At 34.1% G+C, this 12316-nt stretch overlaps 1 protein-coding gene across 1 annotated transcript; it reads right to left on the reverse strand.

The window, feature by feature from the left end:
* Window positions 1-117: 117 nt before the first annotated feature.
* Window positions 118-8881, reverse strand: LOC111699909 (solute carrier family 35 member F6). Its single transcript, XM_023470673.1, has 14 exons — window positions 8820-8881; window positions 8283-8377; window positions 7679-7734; window positions 7117-7160; window positions 6883-6965; window positions 6302-6371; window positions 5821-5933; window positions 5332-5511; window positions 4896-4996; window positions 4533-4606; window positions 3401-3473; window positions 1763-1851; window positions 1284-1359; window positions 118-298 (listed from the first exon to the last, which is right to left on the reverse strand). The coding sequence occupies exons 1-14, from the start codon at window positions 8869-8871 to the stop codon at window positions 181-183; spliced, it is 1224 nt and encodes a 407-aa protein (XP_023326441.1). The 5' UTR covers window positions 8872-8881; the 3' UTR covers window positions 118-180.
* Window positions 8882-12316: the final 3435 nt, after the last annotated feature.

Below are 12316 nucleotides of genomic sequence, written 5' to 3' on the forward strand. Positions count from 1 at the left end.
GATATGAGAAAACTTTAATTTACTCAATCAATAAAGTAAAGCTCGCTCAAGGTAATAAATAAGCCAATGTTTTGTACATGCTCCTTGAGAAATGAAGTAAACAACACAATTTTTACATCTTAACCACAGAGGTTAAATAACACCCGCCATGTTGAGGTCAAGAACGGCCCCGAGATCAGCCTACTCCTGGCCCCTGGTGGAGAAGACAGGTTCCCTGTTCTCCACGTCCTCCTGCTCCTCTTCATCCTCATCTTCCACGTTGTTGTACGGTACAGGCTCAATACACAACCCAAACTTACTAAATATGTACACTGGGGTTAATATACTTCACTATATCTATATATATAAAGTTGTAATCTTCGTTTGTCTGTTTTTTTCGATCATAACTCAGGAACCCCTGGACCGAATTGCCTCAAAACTCAAAAAAAAATTTTGGGTAACTCAGTAGACCCACGTGAATGTTCTTGGTTTTAAGAAAAATTTAGTTTCCCAGTAAAATCGTTCAAGTACCGGTAAACGGTGGAGGTAACTATGTGTAACCTGAGGCCGAATTTAAAGAATTTGAGCAGCAGCTTAAATTTAGGCCGCGGTTCAAATATAGTTGATTCCACCTAAAATGGAACTCAAAGTTTCAAGATTTAAGCCGGCCCTCAATTGAAAACGGACTTTGGCGGATTTTAGACGCAGCTCAAATTCATTAAATTCGGACTCTGGGCAGCGCTGGGTTCCCAAGCTAGCAACTATGTAAAATGTGACTCTATATAATATTTAAGTGCTTGAGTATTTGAAGGTGCAGTATGAAAAAACAATAACAATAAACAACTGTATAAATGGGAAGCAATCAAAACCGCCACATCTTTTTTGAAATGGTTAGGTTCTACTTTCGTAGCAGGCCTTAGCAGAATCCATCATCATCAGCCTATGGACGGGTTACTGCTATACATATACATCCCAGTTCTTTATTGAATTAAGAATCTAATAAATTATGGATCCAACGAACCAGACAAGAAAAATCCCCCCCAAAACTCATTATTTGACCTGTCATTCCACAGATCATTTTCGAAGGGCTAATGGAAAATTACCTGAAAAATTCTTTCTCTTTTTTGTTGACCTTTTATCGAAAAATTCACGACCCCCCTTTATATCATTAATTTTCCAAAATATCGCGAAAAAAATCCCAAAAATATATTCTCAAACATACCTAACATATAGTAGAAACAAATCAAATCATCAAATCATAGGGGGTTAACAGTTTTTAAATAAAATATATACTCTTGCATTACCTTGCTATCTTCTTTATCCCTGGAATAATAAGAATATCATTGTAGAAACACATTCCACTCAGCAGTATAGCAAATCCTAGAAAAAATCCATATTGTAAAAGCAAGCCTTATGATTACAGAATATCCTTGCAGTTAATAACAATACCAATAAAAATGTCCTTATTCTATGCAGACATTTTTATCGTACCCCCAGGGCAAATTGGATATTTTTTAACAGGACTCCGGAGAGTTAGTTCAGAACAACAGTATTTTTGAGCTGATGGAAACCCCGTTAAAATCAACAGCGTAGCGCGTTGATATAATTTTTATTTTCTCGAAAAAATTGTTTTGCACAAATTTATCGTCTTTTGAGATGAAAATTCACAATTTTTTAATGAAAACTTCGCAAAGCGGGTGGTTATTTTTCTTAATTGTTCCAAGGGACGTTAAAAGTAATCAAGGGGCGGTAATATTGATAAAAAGGCGGTAAAATGTATCACCAAGTAACTGTAGAGGATAGAAGCTCTGCCAGCCAACTGCGATAGAAAACATCCAGATTGTTAGGGTACGGATACTATCCAGTACCATTCTTAAATAAAATTATCATATAATATCCAGATATCCAGGGTACGGATACTGTTCAGTACCATCCTAAGATAGGATATAGAGAATATCCAGATATCCAGGGTACGGATACTATCCAGTACCATTCTTAAATAAAATTATTATATAATATCCAGATATCCAGGGTACGAATACTATCCAGTACCATTCTTAAATAAAATTAAATATAATATCCAGATATCTAGAGTACGGATACTATCCAGTACCATTCTTAAATAAATTAAATATAATATCCAAATATCCAGTGTACGGATACTATCCAGTACCATTCTTAAATAAAATTATTATAAAATATCCAGATATCCAGAGTACGGATACTATCCAGTACCATTCTTAAATAAAATTAAATATAATATCCAGATATCCAGGGTACGGATACTATCCAATACCATTCTTAAATAAAATTATTATATAATATCTAGATATCCAGGGTACGGATACTATCCAGTACCATTCTTAAATAAAATTATTATGTAATATCCAGATATCCAGGGTACGAATACTATCCAGTACCATTCTTAAATTAAATTATTATATAATATCCAGATATCCAGGGTACGGATACTATCCAGTACCATTATTAAATAAAATTATTATAGAATATCCAGATATCCAGGGTACGGATACTGTTCAGTACCATCCTAAGATAGGATATGGAGAATATCCAGATATCCAGGGTATCCAGGGTACGAATACTGTTCAGTACCATCCTAAGTAGGATATAGAGAATATCCAGATATCCAGGGTACGGATACTGTTCAGTACCATCCTTAGATAGGATATAGAGAATATCCAGATATCCAGGGTACGGATACTGTTCAGTACCATCCTAGATAGGATATAGAGAATATCCAGATATCCAGGGTACGGATACTGTTCAGTACCATCCTAAGATAGGATATAGAGAATATCCAGATATCCAGGGACGCACCATCTAGATTTAAGAGTCGCACATCTTTATTGAGGACGCACACATTATGAGTTAGGACGCAAGCATCTAGATTTAGACACACACAACCAGATTTCAGACGTACACATCCAGATTGAGAACACACACATCCAGATTTCAGACGTACACATTCAGATTTCAGACATACACATCCAGATTGAGGACACACATTAAGATTTAGGACGAAAGCGTTCAGATTAATAACGCACTTATCTAGATATAGAACGCACACATCCAGATTGAGGACACACACATACAGATTGAGGACGCAAACATCCAGATTGAGGACGCACACATCCAGAATGAGGACACAGACATCCAGATTTAGGACGGACTACTCTAGATTGAGGACGCACACATCCAGATTGAAGACCCACGTATCAAGATTGAATAAGCTTGTATTCTGACTGAAGAGTGAAGACGCATATATAATAAAGGAATTACGGACGCATTATTGTGAACACAACATTGAAACAAATATTCAATGACATTCATAGTAAATCCATACGAATATCGTAATTTTATAAAATAGGATTAAAATACTTCACGAGTTTGTTGAGTGTACCTTGTGGTAGCAGAGAGCTCCTTAGTTACTGAGATACCGGCAAAGTTGAAGAACGCGATAGATATCACAGTTCCTAAAATATCAAATATATTGCCTAAAATATATAATTATTTCCTAAAATATGAAAAATATTGCCTAAAATATATAATTATTTCCTAAAATATCAAATATATTGCCTAAAATATACAATTATTTCCGAATATGTCAATTACATTGCCATAAAAGTAAGGCTCAAACTATGGCATATAACGTGTTTTCCCGTTGGTGGTCTTAGCATCCCTAACTGAGTACGTTTCTTTATAGCACTGAAATAGTCGACCAGATGACGTATCCGACTTTGTCCGTTTTAATTATCTATTTATCAGATAAGTATCTGTTTCGCAATTTACTTTGTTGACAAAAACCATGTTTAGGCTTTGAGAATGTTGGCTGTTTTGGTTAAACATGTTTATTATTGGTTCAAAAATTGTTTTGATCCAATGTAAATATGTATGACATTCCTGGAAGTTCTTGAAGTTGTTCAGAGACTCCAGAAATGTTATAGTTTAGCTGCTTAAATTTGCATTCTCTAAGCTTAATATTTTCAGAAATTATAAAGGCCAAAATTTCATAAATTTGCCTAATCTGAGTTTATCAATGCTAGGTATACTATTTTAATTTGTTACCAATTACTGTTACCCTGACATAAAAAGAGGACTTAAATGAAATAGACAATGAGGATTGATAGATGGACAAAGACAGATTAATAAGTGTTCAATTTCCTCATTGAAAGTTATACAAGTTAAATAGAAAAAGTTAAGATGGTTTCGGCCATATAAAAAAAGTATAAAACTTCTAAAAAAACCTGTTATGCTATTGTTTGTTGATTTTTTTATTATATATATATATTTTTTAGTATCAGCGATACAGCAAATAAATACCAGAAAGGAATTACCCTTTTTTATGAAAGGAGAGACTAGATGCCATATTCCTCTCCAATTTTGGTTTATCTCTTTAACCACCCGGCATCACAGTATCTTGCGACATCCAATGGCCAAACAATCATCCCCCAAAGTATGTAATTAGGAGACGGACCTTGTTCATATACGAAGAACTTATTTTAAGGTGGCTTATAGATCACTTTCATGTGTACCTGAGAATGCTAGTGCAAGTAGAGGATTATGAGCAAGCTGATAAACACCGTCGTACGCATCCTCTAGAACCATTCTAGAAAAAAACATTTTCAGAATAAATAATAAGTTTATAAAAAAAAACAGGTTTTTTAGATCTACGAAGATTAACTAAGATAGAAATTAGAAATTATTTAAGAAAGTGGGACTGTTTCCGGCAACATAAATTAAACCGCTTAAAAATAAAATAAAAAGACTCCAAAAAACATATTCAATAACTAATCGGCGAGAAAGAGGGTGGGGGTGATATTTCAAGAAAATATATACCCCTACATTTGCACGAATAAGACATACTACTAGTCACATCTTTTCGATTCAAAGCTTACCTTGGATTAGCTCCAAACTTTGGCCCAACATAAATATAGTTAAATGGTATAAGAAGAACAGCTAATGTTGTAAAACCAAATGTGCCTTCCCATCCAACAGCCTAATAAAATAAATCTAATCTAATCAATTGATAAAAAGCAAATTGATCTAGTCATTTGATCAAGTCACCTGCTCTAGTCACATGAACCTGATCAAGTCAACTGATCAAGTAAAAATCAAGTCAAATCAACTTTAGACTGATTAGAGATCAAGTCAAATGATCAGTGATCAAGTGCACTAATCAGTGATCAAATCAACTGATCAGTGATCAAGTCAACTGATCAGTGATCAAGTCAACTGATCAGTGATCAAGTCAACTGATCAAAAAAATCCTTTAATTCTTAAAAAAGACACTTACGAATTCGCCAGAAGATTCTCATGTTTATTGGTACTCACTACACTAGTACACACAGCTTGCATTTGATACCAATGAAATACCTGAGAGCAGAAAATAAGCGCATCTCCGAGGATAAGATCAGAATTAGTCTTCGTGTCGTTCCCATATACAGCTGTTACAATAGGAGAGGACCATAGTGTGTGCTCTGTTACGTTAGTACTCGTAGAGTTACCAGCAGACTGAAATTATAAAATCTAGGTAATATTAATAAAATTTATAAAAATTAATTAAAAATAAGAAACTGTTTATTAAGAAATTAATCAAATTTTGGAACACATATATATTTATGTAAATATATATGTATATTGTTTTTTTTAGAAATTAATCTAATTTTGGAACATTTATATATTTACATGCATATATAAAAATATAAGATAAAACACAGTGTCCAGCAATAAACTTTGTTAATAAAAACAATAGAAATGTTCTGAACAAATTTTAAGAGGATAAAAAATATAAATGTATACACCTGTATCTCCTTGTATTACCTGTGCCATCAGATCGTTAACTCCTACAGTAACCAGACCACCGATAACGAAGACCATCCCCAACCACTTGAACCACTGCAACTTCCGTCGGAGAAAGATGGTTGATAATATTCCTAAACAAATTTTGAAGGTTTAAGGAACTTACAGACTCTAATCTTCAAATCAATATATCTTTACATCTAATGTCGTAGACCTATGATAAAAAACATTCTAATAAAAAATCTGGTATATCTAAGGTTTGAACCATCAGACATGCAAAAATAAAGTGTTAGAGTCGAATTATCAGTTCCTTTAAAGATATAGACCTGTGAAATTAAAGAAAGGTTAAATCTGTTCAACTGTATAGGGGGAATAAAAAATCAGATATTAACTGGAAAGGTTTGTACCGAAAAAGAAATTTATTTATAGAAAAAAAAAAGGTTTTGCGCTACTATCCTACTTCTTCAACAAGATAAATATCCTTCTTATTAATAAGACCAACCTGTGAATATTATAACTGCTCCTCTCAGCATTTGGAATGAAGAAGCATAGGTGAGAGTCAATCCAATATACTGAAATATAAATATAGCGTAATTTCAAGTAACCCTCCATGCAAAGATGCCAATGCCCAGTTTACAACGGTACCTAGAAACCTGAATCTGACCGATAATGTGAACGATATTTTCGTTTTTCTCGGTTTAAAAATGTCACTGTTGTGGAGAACTCACAATTTAATATAATCTGTTTAAAAAATTAAAAATAATTCATAATTCATCAGATAAAGCTTATAAGGTAACCTCGTGAATCGGGACATTGCAAATGACCCCCTAGACCACCAAAATCTAAATGAAGAAATAATTTGATTTGGGACAGAGAAGGAGGATGATTTCTCCAAGATGCCTATTTTTAAGAATGAATGATTTTGACGATCTGATGAAAAAATGAAAAATTGAACTTCAAAAGGCAAGTTTCTTATTCATTATGATACTTTTTATACAAAAAATTTTCTTTCTTACCACCCTTAAAATAATTCATAACGCCGGTTCCTATAAAAATCTAAAATCTGAGAAAGAAGTTATGAACCTGGATACTTGTAGCAGTCATGTCACAGAGAGCAGGAGGAAGGAAAATAAGGGGGTTGAACTTTTTAGGAGCTGTTCCATCATCTTGAAAAACAATGCTCAAATCAGGAACAAAATTAAGTTTATTTGTTATCAAAATGAAGTTAAGTTTATTTGCTTTGGCTCAAACCTTATAAAGGGGTACTGAAAGATTTATTTTGATATAAGAAAAAAATATATTAAGCCATGTTATTGCCTATTGGAGGAAACGTACTCTGGGGCTGCCGCTTGGAACGCCACCTGATAATTGTTAGATTAGAAAATCAGTTTTAAAAAGGTTAATATTTTTTTCTTAAAGATTGATGAAATGAACAATATAACTATAAAAAAATAAAATAAATGGGGAAGAAAAATTAGAAAATTAAATAAATCTGATGAAAAAATAGCGAAAGAAATAAGATAACTTGAGCAAAAGGAAGATAAGAGTAAATTAGATGTTAAAAAGAAATGAGGGGATAAAAATAGATAATAATAGACGCCTCAGTCTACGTAAGTCAAGACTGCGTTAGACCTAAGGCAATTCCTTTCAATATTACAGAGGTCGACCACATGACGTCTCTCAATAGTGGGCATACTGTCGTCGAATGAATTATCTATCTATCAGATAAGAATTTAGCGTGAGACATCTAGCGGCCAAACTATCGTACTCTAAAGTTCGATCACTGTTCATCCATTATTAGGGAGAGAACGGGTTCTGGCAACGCCCCAAATTAAATAGTTTAATAGTTCTTTTTTTTATTTTAATAATTTATTCCCACCTTAAAATCCAGAAAGCAACCATACACAGCATCTCTCCCAAGAACATACCACAGGCCTAATGTATATGTTGACGAATCATAGAACATAATAATAATAATGATATTGAAAATGTGCTCCTTTCCTCAAACATTAAAAAATAATTTACAGGAAAAGTTAAAAAAGTATATTTTCAAGAATTCACTTGAATGATTTTGATACTAAAAGGAAAAAATCTAAATATTGAACATCAAAGGATAGTTTTTTCCACCATTTTTGATAATTTTTTCCCCCAAGTTTTGAGTTTTTTATTCAATTTAGCGAATAAAATATTCCACTTCGCGCAATAATACCTAACATAAGGGGGGAGGGGGGGAATAAAATATACAACCCTAAAAGTAATAGTTCAGAAGCCATGTGTTGCTTAAAAATTATTATAAAATACTCCCAAGCGCTGTGATGAATGTTAAAATATCCGAAATTACATACACACACAGTAATGCTCAGTTTAATCCGTCTCATTCTTTTCAACTTTTTTCATACAACTGCCTACAATAATTCTGACTAGTTTGAGTACGATTTTATTATCCAGAGCGTTGAAACCAAAATCCTTTAAGAAACTGTTACCTGTAAGAATGGATGATCAAAGCTTCTAAGAGTTCCATCTGAACTTTCCGATGTCATTTTATCCGCCCATTTCACAGACAGGGTATTAAATGTACCTGAATAAAAAGTTGATAGGAACTGTCAAGAGAACACTTTTGGGCAATTTGTAGACCTGCCCCCTCCCCCGCCCCCCTCTCCTATCAGTTTATAAATGCATCTCATATAAAACACATGGATATAATTGGACAATGAACATGTGGCCGCAGCACCAAGTCCCATAGCCTGACCTCGCCGCGGCGCTCGGTCCCCTAATCTGTCCAAGCCGCAGCGCTCGGCCCCGAACATGCACTATTATACCCTATTATATAACTCTGAACAAATATAAAATAAATACTAATTTAGCTTATAATTAATTGGAAATGTAAAAAATTGAAAGGAGGGGGGGAGGGGTCCAAAAAATCGTCTCTTGGACAGACCCTAGAACAGGAGCCCCCCCCCCCTCTACAAATGTTGAAAAACTCTACTCTGTGAACCCCTCTCTACAAAAATGTATCTTACCAAATGCAACCATCATGGCAGCCAGAGCAAAGTGAATTGGCTTCCACGCCATGGTGAAGTAATCTGAAAAAAAAAAACTCTCTTTGTCAATCTTCTTTGTTTAAATGAGCTTAGAAATAATGGGAAATGCAATGATAAAATTTCAAAATTATAGAAATAAGCATATGATTTCATTTCACTGAATTATTTGAAGTAATAATTATCGCTGATTAAATTATTAATTCATCATATCACGGTATATTCAAGACGGAGTTTTAAATGCGAAGTATTACTATAATGCCGCGGAGAATCATCTAGTCTTTATCAACAATCGTCTTTTATCTGGTTGGAGTTATGAAGAGGAATTAAAGAAGGCCTGTCAATTATAAGAGGAATAAGACGAATAAAACTAAGAGAGGACTTTGATTAAATAATTTACAGTAATTTTTATCATAAAGGGGAGAGATGAGGAGGGAGGGAAAAGGGGGGGGAAGAAGAAAGGAAGAAACCTGAGGGAGGGAGAAAGAAACTAGAAAGGAAGAAAAGTAGAGGGAGGTGGAAGTGAAGAAAAGTAGAGGGAGGTAGGAGAAAAGGAAGAAAAGTAGAGGGAGGGAGGAAGAAAGGAAGAAAATTAAGCGGAAGGAGAATGAAGGGAAGGAAGAGGAAAGGAAGAAAAGTAAAGAAAAGGAAGGAACAAAGATGATGAGAATGGGATTAAAGAAAGAATAAGAAAAAGAGGGCGACAAATGGTGAAGGAAACAAGAAAGGAAAATGATGAAAAAGGGAAGAAGAAAGAGAAAAAGAAGGCAAAGCATAAGAGGGATGAAAAGGGGAAGAAGAAAGAATAAGCGGAGGATGAAGAAGGGAAACAGATTGAGAACGAAAATGAGAGGGATAAAGAAAAGAAGAAGAAAATGAAAAAGACAAATGAAGAAAAAATAAAGAAATGCAAGAAGAAGGATAAAAAGGGAAGAAGAAAGAGAAGAAGAGTAATATAGGAGGAATAAGAAAGAGTAAAAGAGGAAATAACTAAGGAAGTGACTCAAGTGAGGCTGAAGTAAATGTAGGAGAAGAAGTCAAAAAGAAAGACAAAAATAAAAATAAGAAAAGAAGAAGAAAGAAAAGAATAAGTATAAAGGAAGGAAGAAGAAAGATAAGGAGAAGAATGGAGGAAGAAGAAAGAACAGAATAGAGATTGAAGAAGAAAGAGAAGGTGGAGAGGATTGAGAAGACAAGAAGAAAGAGAACAAGAAGGCTGAAAGAAAAAAAAAGATAGAAATGGAAAGGAATAAAGAAAGGAGAACAGAAAAGAAGAAGATAAATGAAGGAAGAAAGAAGAAAAAATGAAATTTAAGAATATGAAAAAGAAAGTGAAAAGAATGAAAATGGAAGGGATAAAAGAAGGATTATATTATATGAGGGATTAAGAGAGGTAGGATAAGGAAGAAAGAGAAGATGGAAGATGAAGAAAAGAAGAAGAAGAAAGAGACGGAGAATGTTGTAAGGAGGTAGGGAGGAAGAAGGAAAAGAAGAAGAGGGATAAAGGAATATGAAGGAAGAAGAGAGAGTAAGCGAGGAGATAATTCTAAGGAAAGGAGGATCGAAGAAGTAAAAGAAGGAGAAGAATTAAGAGAAGCGGAAGAAAAGAAGAGGGATCGAAGAAGGAAGAAGAAAAAGAAGGATGAAGTAAATTAAAGAATAAAGAAAAGGAGAAGTATGAAGGACGAAGTAAGAAGTAGAAAGAGAAGAAAGGGATGGAAGAAAAGAAAAAAATGTACAAAAGAACGATTAACAAGAAAAGTAACATAACATAAGAAGATAAAAATCTTTAAAAATGTTAACATATTTTATCTTAAACTTTTAAACATGAAAATATAGAAATAATAAGATCAGCGTTTTTTCTTTATTAACGTTTTATCTGCAAGTAGTGTTTTATGAGTGTAGCGTTTATGAGGTACCTTTTTATCTATGTAGCGTTTTATGAGTGTAGCGTTTTTCTAGGTACACGGATAAACCGATAGTAGCAAAATTAATAATAATGTATTCTATGGATAAAATACAGAATCAGAACTCTGAATAAACTTTCTAATATTTAAGTGTTTAATAACAAGAAAAAGTTTTATGATGACATTTGAATATTTGTTTGTCATTGTTGTCATCCATCCTTCCTTCCTCGGGTTTGTTTGTCCAATTCGTGAGTTCTCAAACTTAAAACCTTGATCCAGGCTTCCGTTCCATCAGCATAAGGTGCCTTAGCATACACAGTGAGAACAAGAAAACTATGGAATATTTATTTTTATTTTTGACAAATAATAATAATGTGAAACTTCTTAATAAAGATGAAATAACAAATTATGGAATAATTTTTTTAAAACACAAACTAGCATAAAGTTTTAAACAATAATGTTGCAAAGATAGGATATAAAAATGTATAAGAAAATTAGAGTTTGATTCTAATTTACTTTTTTTTTATTGATCTTCTAGCTCAAAACCTTTATTTTCCTATCTATTCTTTCACTAAACTCTGATCTCACGTCATCCCGATATTTCCCAGTTTGTGGCGTAGAAGAATGATATTTCCCAGTTTGTGGCGTAGAAGAATGATATTTCCCAGTTTGTGGCGTAGAAGAATGATATTTCCCAGTTTGTGGCGTAGAAGAATGATACAAGAGAAAATATGAAATGTGTTCCCCAAAATCTGTTTCTGTGCAGTTTTCGTAGAGAACAGAAGAATAAGTGAAAATGCTAAAGAGATTAATTTTAGTCATATTTATCTTTTTTTCTACAAATAATGTATTCGGTATTGCAGGTAATTCAGTTTACACACTATTATATTCATATTAATCTTTATATTGGTCCACATGCTGCACTGTTATTCCCATCACAGTTATCCCCAGCTTATCCTTCCCAGTTCATTCCCACTTCATCCTACCCTGTTTATTCCCACTTAATCCTACCCAGTTTATTACCGTCTCATCCTACCCAGTTCATTCTCACTTCATCCTACCCTGTTCATTCCCATCTCATCCTATCCAGTTCATTCTCACCTCATCCTACCCAGTTTATTCCCATCTCATCCTACCCTGTTCATTCCCATCTCATCCTACCCAGTTCATTCCCATCTCATCCTACCCAGTTCATTCCCATCTCATCCTACCCAGTTCATTGCCATCTCATCCTACCCAGTTTATTCCCACGTCATCCTACCCAGTGTATTCCCATCACATCCTACCCAGTTTATTCCCACTTCATCCTACCCAGTTTATTCCCATCTCATCCTACCCAGTTTATTCCAATCTCATCCTACCCAGTTTATTCCCACTTCATCCTACCCAGTTCATTCCCATCTCATCCTACCCAGTTCATTCCCATCTCATCCTACCCTGTTCATTGCCACTCCATCCTACCCAGTTCATTCCCACTTTATCCTACCGAGTTCATTCCCATCTCATCCTACCCAGTTCATTCCCATCTCATCCTACCCAGTTCATTCCCATCTCATCCTACCCAGTTCATTC

The sequence above is a fragment of the Eurytemora carolleeae genome, unplaced genomic scaffold (assembly GCF_000591075.1).
Source record: "Eurytemora carolleeae unplaced genomic scaffold, Eaff_2.0 scaffold317, whole genome shotgun sequence".
NCBI lineage: Eukaryota > Metazoa > Arthropoda > Copepoda > Calanoida > Temoridae > Eurytemora > Eurytemora carolleeae.